General features: G+C 37.8%; 1 protein-coding gene across 1 annotated transcript; it reads right to left on the bottom strand.

Moving 5' to 3' along the window:
- Window positions 1-4,697: 4,697 nt before the first annotated feature.
- LOC131628612 (allene oxide synthase 3-like) lies at window positions 4,698-6,606 on the bottom strand. The gene has a single exon (XM_058899447.1). The coding sequence runs from the start codon at window positions 6,468-6,470 to the stop codon at window positions 5,025-5,027; it is 1,446 nt and encodes a 481-aa protein (XP_058755430.1). The 5' UTR covers window positions 6,471-6,606; the 3' UTR covers window positions 4,698-5,024.
- Between the last annotated feature and the right edge of the window lie 2,025 nt (window positions 6,607-8,631).

The following is an 8,631-nucleotide window of genomic DNA, read 5'->3' as shown; positions in this document are numbered from 1 at the left end:
TGTCCTGATCAACTTATAATAAGATGTCTCCTCTTCCAGGTTAGGAATGGGTTCCAAACCAATGTACTCACACTACATTAGTTTAGCACCAGAACATCTGTTCTTGAACTTGTAGCTGCATACTAGTATTAATGTCCCAACATCCAGTAGGACATTTGTTCCTCCTTCTAGGAACACTTCAGCCTTGAAACTCTTCAAGTTTCACACTTGCAGATGATTATGAATATAATTGATCAGTTGACATTCATCAGCTCTAATAAACCATGCCATTATGAGTGGACTTGAGATATTACTCAAGTATCTTTGACACTTTAATTATAGCTGTAAGGTTCTGCCATACATTCTGTTGAATATAAATAACCCTAGAATCTTTCTTTTACAACAGGGGTTGCACCAGAGGCTATGCAGCGGAAAATAGCCATACTTCAACAGAATTCACACACTGCTTACTCCATAATCTAATTGTAAGCATGGCATCCCTGGAATGAAAGTAATTCAACCCTACAATATGCTTTCTTCTCCATCAAGCAACATTCTAGACCCTACTCCAAACATCAAATCCTGATCATAAACCTTAATTACAGAGGTTACCTTATCAGAGTCTTCACTCCCGCATGAAGCTTTTGATAATACTCTTCTATGTGTATAATAAGCTTCTGAATATAATCTTCCCGTCCAAGCATCATTATCTTCTTTCATCAAGAAGGTATATCGGCTCTGGTCAGGTTGGTCTAGTATTCCACAAATAGGTCCATCCTCCATTTCAAGGGACCATACAATATGAAAACTCCTTGTTCAAACAATCTTTTACCTTGTACATAACCAGAAAGTATCCCCATGGATCTCATTCAGAAACAGACAGGATGCCTGCTCTGATACCAATTGAAATTCTGGTAAGACAGAACTCAGATGCCATATATGGATGTCATGACATCTGATCTGACATTATAAAAACAGACAAGGTAGGAATACAAATAACAGAGTGCAGAAAATAAATAACACACAGAATTGTTCACCCAGCTCGGTTCAACCAACCTACTCTGGGGGCTACCAGCAGTATCAATTCAAAGCTAAACTCCCCCGTTTACAACCTCTAACTTAATCACTACCCAATGAACCTTCAACCTAGGTCCTCCCCGGATATGGAATATCTCCATTCCACTCCCAATCATAGCAATGATGTCTAGCAGTCAACACCTTAGCCACTGCATCGACGGCCTAATTTCTAACATTCTAAGCGCTCAAATAAATAGAAGTTGGAGTTGCTTCAAAGCTTCCTCCACAAACAATACTGCACTCATTGCCTCACAGCTTCTGAGTGAGTAAAATAAACCTCTTGCCTACAGGCTTCGAGGAACAAATCAGTGACCATCCCACAATCCGGGTGGTTCACTTACATGGCTAACCCTAATAGTTACATCTTTGAATAGAATCGGCTAGCTTACTAAAACTAGGTTACAAGTGCTTATTTATAACCTATTACCCAACTGGATTTGGGCCTTCAATCGCAGCCTTATTTGCTGTTACATAACAGCAGAAATCTTCTACTAAAAGAAAGGTCTTTAATCATAAGTTTCCTAAATTGTCTCCATAATTAGAAACTATATAATCTTCAATATTCTGACTTGATTCTTTTGACCTTTAAATCAGAACAAACTTTTTTCTCTTAACGTGTGTCAGTAAGTTTCTCCTTCTAATTGCCTAATTAAATCTTTATGTGCCCATAATGATGAGCATTTATGGGGAACATAAACCTAATTTATTAGCCCATCTTAATCATTTCAAAAACATAAACGTTCTCTCTTCTTTTCTTCCATTTTCATGACTGCAAGGTTCCCCAATGTAGATTTGTGTAGGAATGTTTTTGTCTTCGACTCTCTTCATCAGGTAACCTCCTTTCTCTTATTATTATGTTCTTTAGCATGATCATTATTCGGGAATGTGATGAGTCGAGGAATATCAATGTTCCCCATATTGCCGAAGAGAGAGAGAGACTCTCTGGAAGCAATGTATGGAATCGTGCAAATACCATATGAGTAGGGTTCACTTTAAACAAATCATACATGAGGTGTATGGTGTTGTACCCCAATTTTTGACCCTGAGATCCCACGTCATTTTGTGCATAGTGTGATCATCATGATCATTACTGTTCATATTTCATTTACTAACAAAAATATACAAAAAAAGACTGTGTTTTGCTTGATTTCTTCCAGGGAAGGTGGATGACCAAGAAGCTCTGGCAAGATTAGGGTTTTGGGACCCATAAATGAGCTCAAGCATTCTCATATGCTCAAATGGTTATCCTCATCAAAATCCAAGTCCAAGAATGGCTCAATTCAAGATCAACAACTTCCAAATTCATCTGGTGCACAAATTAAGTTTTTTGACCTTGTTCATCTGGGGAGTTGACTTTTAATCAAGACATGGCTCCATGGCTCGAAATATGATTTAAGGATATTCAATTCAACAGTATAATGCACTCACGTCATTCATTTGAAGAGAAGATCTTGATTCAATTGGAATCCACAAGATTGTAGTTCATTTGGAAAACTCAATTGTCCAAGTCAACCTTTGACTTTTGAGAATTTTGGTTAACCATGGACTTTTGAAGATCAAAATCATCAATATATGATTATTGAAGTCATTTGATCAAGAAAAATCAAGAAAATCGATCAAGAATCAAAAAGTCAACAAATGTCAAAGTTGGGAAATTCAAAGACTTAGAAAAATTCTAAGTATTTTCAAGTGTTTTAGTCATAACTTCATGGGCAGGTAACTTCAAATTTCAAGTATGCAACTGAAAACACTTCCAACATGAAAGTTGTAAATTTTGATTCAATGAACAACTTTGTCACATACAACATTTTCCCAAAAAATGAATCATTTGAGAGTTATGGGATCATGAAGTTTCCAACAAAAGACTTGATAATTTTCTAAGTGTTTTAACCTATAATTCTTCCAACTTTGTGGTCAATTTTCACCAAGATCCAAGATGAGTTTGAGAAAACTTTCAACAAGTGGATTGAAGTATGTAGCAAAGGCTTTCCAAAGAGAACATTAGTATGAAATTTCAACACTTGAGCTAAGAGTTATGAATTTGTGAATAAGGCACTATGGCACTTGAATTTCAAGCCATGAACATGAAGAACAAAGCTCCAAATCCAATCCAAATCTTCAAGATGCTTGCTGACTGACCCTTTTTCTTGTTCTAAACAGCATAATCAGATGATTTTAATTTCTTTTGAGCTATGGACCAAATGATTCAAGCCTTAACCAATGCATAATACCATTTCAAGAATAAAGTCATGACTTCCATTTTGGAAAAGCTACTTTAATCACCAACAACTCTTGCTAGGAGCTTCCAACTTGTTTGCTCTGCACCAAAAGTGATTCAAATCCAACAAGCAACCATCTAAGCTGCAGAGAAGCCACCCTAAGTTCATGTTTAAAGCATTGCAAGTACCATGGAAACCATAACTTCAAGCTTTCTTCACTAACAAGCAAAGTGACATAATTTTCACATGTGATCTTCAATTGTTCTGATTTTTCCCTCCACAAACCACAAATTGTGCCTATAAATAGAGAGCATTGCTCCTTGCATCAAACACTCCAGAATTCTCCAAGTCACCCCTCACTTGAGATTCTCATTTTTAGCCATTTGCATTTTTTGAGTCATTTCAAGTTCTAGAGTTTCTGAGTGTCAAACAACCTTTGAGGTATCTTCTAAAAATCATTTAGAAGTCGTCTATCATATTCACCACCCTTAAAACCACCTTTAACTCAAAATCACCATCAAACCTCCATCAAAGAGCATTCTTGAGCCTTAACCATCAAACTTTCATTTTGTTCACACATTATCCAACCTATCAACCCATACCTTCTATATAACATATAAAAGCTATCCAAACTCTTAATCCACACCTGTAACACTTGGAACCAGGCTTTCCATTTTTTATTTTCTTGTTTTGTAGGTACAGTCGAGCAGGCTATTCCATGTGTGTTCAAGCTCAAGTAAGCTTCCATTTAGCATCCCTAAGGTACAAGGAAGCTATCCAGATCATCAAAGCACTTTTGTAATACCTCCATTGCATATTTTGGTTCTCAGTTCAGAGATAACAAACTCAAACTCGAACTCTCTCATTTGTGCATCATTAATATTTTGAACAAAACTTGATACCATTCAGTTCAGCATAATGTAAGGAGTAAAAGCCCTAAGGTTTTAGGGATTGATTGTACATATTTGACATTTAATTTGATTTTGAAGTTTTAGAGTTCATACTCTTTTTCCAGAAATTCATGAGTTATAGGTCAAATTAATTAGCAAATGATACATGGTTAGAATCGTGGTTGAATTCTGAACATGTTTCCCTTTTACATTTTCAAAAATGGTTGAGATTTTACCAAGGTTGAATTTCTAGAAATTGTGTTCTTGAGGTTGAAGATGAAGTTTAAAATCTATTTTTTGAAAACTTGTTTATTGACTTCTTGTTAGATAGCTAAGATTTGGAGAAAAAAATACTCAACTTACCCTTAAATTTGTGACATTAGAAAAGTTTTTTTCATTGTCTTAAGATTTTCTTATATGGTAAATGTAAATTGTTAGTCCAATCAATTTAATTGTTTATGAGCCTAGTCTTGAAAGGAAAAGGATTTGGTTTTCCTATAGAGCTGCACATAGTACAATAATAATTACACACAAACGTTAAATCATATCATAATATATAGTAGTACATATTTAAACATGTCACTTTGCAAAATATTACTGGAGTGCCAGTAGGTAAACATTAAATATTAATGTACACACAATGCAATAAATAAATTAAACACGATCCACAATCCTTAATGCTTCTTTCCAAAACCATCATTGCAGTTCCCACCCAGAAGCTACCTCTTTAATAATACCAATAAAAAAAGAACTTTATTTAATCATACATGATTCATAATCCATAATCAACATTATAGAAAAAAACTCAAAACGCATGAAAAGGCGCGTAGATCTTGTGAACATCAATGATCAATGATGATCAAACGGTGGAGGAAGCCTTAACGAGGGACTTGATCGTAATACTTGGACCTAAAACCGACGGTTTAAAATCAAACGTAAAAGTATCATAACGCAAGAAGAATTCCACCAAGTACACCCTACACAAGAGCTCCACCAGATCCTTAGCGGGACACATTTTATTATCCGGTGTAGCCTCATCAGTCTCACGTCCATTGGACCAGAACACGTGTTTCAGCATCTTCTCTCCATCACCAACAAACCTATCCGCAACAAAATCCTCAGGATTCTCGAAAATCTTAGCATCCTTAGTAGCGAACGGTTGATATCCAAATAACATCTCACCTTTCTTGATCTCAAAAGACGCATCGTGACTCTGCACCACCAGATCCTCCCTCGCTTTCGCGTATTGATACGGTACAGCAGGCTCAATTCTCAACGTTTCGTAGACCACTGATTTAGTCAAAGTCAACCTATCCAAGGCACTGAAAGTAACACCGTTTTCTTCCTTAACAACGGTTCTGATTTCGTCGGAGAGTTTTTTGTGTAAACTCTCACCACCTAACCCGACCCATTTTAACAGGATCGGGAACTGGTTCGTTAAACCACCGAAAGCGTTGAAACCTAGAGTGAAGACAAGGTTGTGACAAGCTTCTTCTCTTTTAATTCCCATTTTTTCAGCTTCGTCTAAGACAGAGGTTCCTGCTTCCATTACACCTTCGTAAAGCTTGTCGTAGCTAGATTTCACTGTCCATGCCGGGATCGGTATGGTTCTGATGAGAACATCTTCGATGTAGTTGAATATTTTCGGAAGACCCGCTGTGGCTAATGGTGCAAGCTGAGCTGCGAGCCAGACTTGGACAAGCGTTGGTCCGGAGTCACCGATTTTGGTTTCGGTGGGGTTTTTGTCAGTGATGAATTTGAAGAGGAAGTTGAAGGTGGCGGTGCCGATGGAGGAGTTGAAGTTTGCTTTGCCGTGTTTGGAGAGGTCTTTCTCGAGATCGGTGAAGTGTTCAGAGAGGTTGGTGGTGAAGAGAGGTATAAAGGTGTCGTGTTTGGAGGATAGGATAAAGAAGATTAACCGTTTGAGGAGGCTGTGGGAAGATTCTGCGGTGTCTTGAAAGGCGCAAGTGCGGTAGCCACCGAAGAAGTTGGTGGAAGGCATGAAAGTACCGTCGAGGACGTCGCGTTTTTCGACTTTGGAGTTGTCGAAGAGGATGGGGAAGGAAGCACCGTCGAGGAGAGCGATGACTTTAGGGTCTGGCGCGATGAAACCACCTGGTGGCATGTTGACTCTGATGACAGTGGAGTTGTATTTCTCGACTCTTGACGCGAAGTATTTGTCGCGTCCTTGGTTGTAAAAGTAGTCGTGTCTGTCGTGCATGGGTCCGATGATGGGAAGACCGTAGCTTCCTGGGATTGGTTTCAGAGGAAGGTTTTGCGAAGAGGTTGATGATGATGAGGCCATTGTGTTGGGTCAAAAGATGGCAGAAACTAGAAAGACAGGTTCTGTTGAAGGGTGAGGTTAACACTTGATTGGATCAGATTTTAAAGGGATAAATAAATTATAGTAAGAGTATAGTTTGGAACGTGGCTAGGGCATGGGATGCGAGAACGTTTATATATAATATAGTAATCAATGGCGGGCTCCATGAATTATGGATGTTAGCGTGTGTTTCACATGGACTATTTTTTTCACATAAACAATGTTGTTATTATAGTTTAAGAAAAAGAAAAAGTGAGGGATCTGTGACATCTGTACCGTATCATATACAGCACGACAAGTTAAGATACTACTCTTTTTGTGTCAATATATGACAAAAATATTTGGTTTTATGATAGATGTAATTTTCAATTTTTAATATGATATTAACCATTACTACTTTTGAAGACAATATATGTGTCATTTGACTACCACTCTTATCTATTATGATAAAAATCTATCATTGTCAAAGCAAAGACAGTTCCTTCAAACTAATTTTGGACTGAACCATGTAGAACTGTTTATGGAATACATGTTCTAATTATTTTTATCGAATTAGGAGCTAGTGTGGTGAACCAAGTGAACGCATTTTTGATTAATGAACTAGGAAAATACCTCATTTTTAACCCTTCATCGTCAGCAATGTCGTCAACTTCTGTCTGATACCTAGCTACGTGTTCAACAGTCGACTCATTTATCTCACCTGCAAACTCAGTAAACTTAGGCACTTTACATCTCCTAGGCAATTTTGCTTGTCGAATATAATCAGGAAGAAGTGACGAATAGTTGGGCATGTATAAACCAATATTAAGCCTCTACGGGCTAAAACTTCTTCGACTACATTTGTTATGTTATTGCAACCTAACATATTGTTAGCATTCCTAAGAACTCGATTTGCATCGTGGTATCTCTTAACTACTATTGGTCTAGGTTCACACTGTTCGACAAATTCCTCTTCCTCATAGGTAACAGGTTCTATCACTTGAGGCCTAAAAGGACTCTCTTGATTTCCTGGAGGTGCACCCACCTCTGGTCTATCAACATTCAACCCAAACGGTCTTTGGCGCATTTGAATTGGCTGGACTCCAAGCAATTCAAGAATTCTACCTATTTGGTCGACCATGGGATTTAAAATAACCCCCATTCGTTGGGTCAAACTGTGTACTAATTCTAGGTTACTCTCATCCATCTGCTGCCTTAACGCCATCACTGAAGTGGTGTTTAGAGACGGTGTTGTCTATGGTAAGTAACTGACTCCACCTATTTGACTATTTAAACCTGTGGTCAACGAAGGCATTGTAGCGTAGCCTCCTTGATGACATGTAGCCATTGTGTTATTTGTATAAGTGGACACATTTGACTGAAGTCCAGTCATCAAGGTTTAAGGCATACCATATTGATATTGTCCAAGAGGTAATGAACCTACTTGGAAAAGTGCCCGTGTGGGATTGAACGGGGATCCCACATTTCCTGTCGCGACCGGTGTCGTCGAACTAGGAGCAACATTTGATTTCACAGTAGATAAAACCTCTGTGCTTTGTGTTGTGGCATTCACCGGTATGACATCCATATTTTGTGTACTAACTTGCATGTGTGAAAGGTTTGAAGTGTTTGTGTTTGTACTCGAACGTGACATTTTGGACAATCGCTTCCCACTTCTTAAATTCAAACACACTATAACTGTCACCAAAAATACGAAATCTAAAACAAAAAATAAATAACTTTGAAAATCATTTTAGCATTGTCCCACTAGGCGTGCCATTTTGTTTACCTCTGGAATTGGTAAACTACGCTAGTCTATTTTTAAAGGTTACTTGCAAGATCGACCAGGGAATCTCAAGACAACGCTTTTCTTTTCAAAGTGTATTTGTGAGAGTTCGAGTATTGTTGTTTGAAAAAGGGGTGTTCGATACGGTGTTGAACACTCTTGGAGTTGAAGTTGGAGTTTTTGTGAATAATTGTGCAGAGTTTAAACAAAGAACAAGTAAAGAAAACAAAAAAGTTTGAATGTAAATGGCATAATATTAAAGTTTGCAAAAAAGTAGGTGATTCAAACATACATAGTCCTTGCTTGACTCATTTCGCTCGTCGCTTGGGTACTCTGAGTGTTAGCGTCTAGGTGTTTGTAAGTTGTGAACCTCTTAAA

This window comes from Vicia villosa, unplaced genomic scaffold (genome assembly GCF_029867415.1).
Source record: "Vicia villosa cultivar HV-30 ecotype Madison, WI unplaced genomic scaffold, Vvil1.0 ctg.000469F_1_1, whole genome shotgun sequence".
Taxonomy (NCBI): Eukaryota; Viridiplantae; Streptophyta; class Magnoliopsida; order Fabales; family Fabaceae; genus Vicia; species Vicia villosa.
Note: the sequence above shows the minus strand (reverse complement) of the source record. Positions and strands in the feature narration are given on the sequence as shown.

What these genes read in the sequence shown, in the direction of transcription:
- LOC131628612 (XM_058899447.1), bottom strand. Translation starts at nt 6,470, where the DNA reads ATGGCCTCATCATCATCAACCTCTTCGCAAAACCTTCCTCTGAAACCA.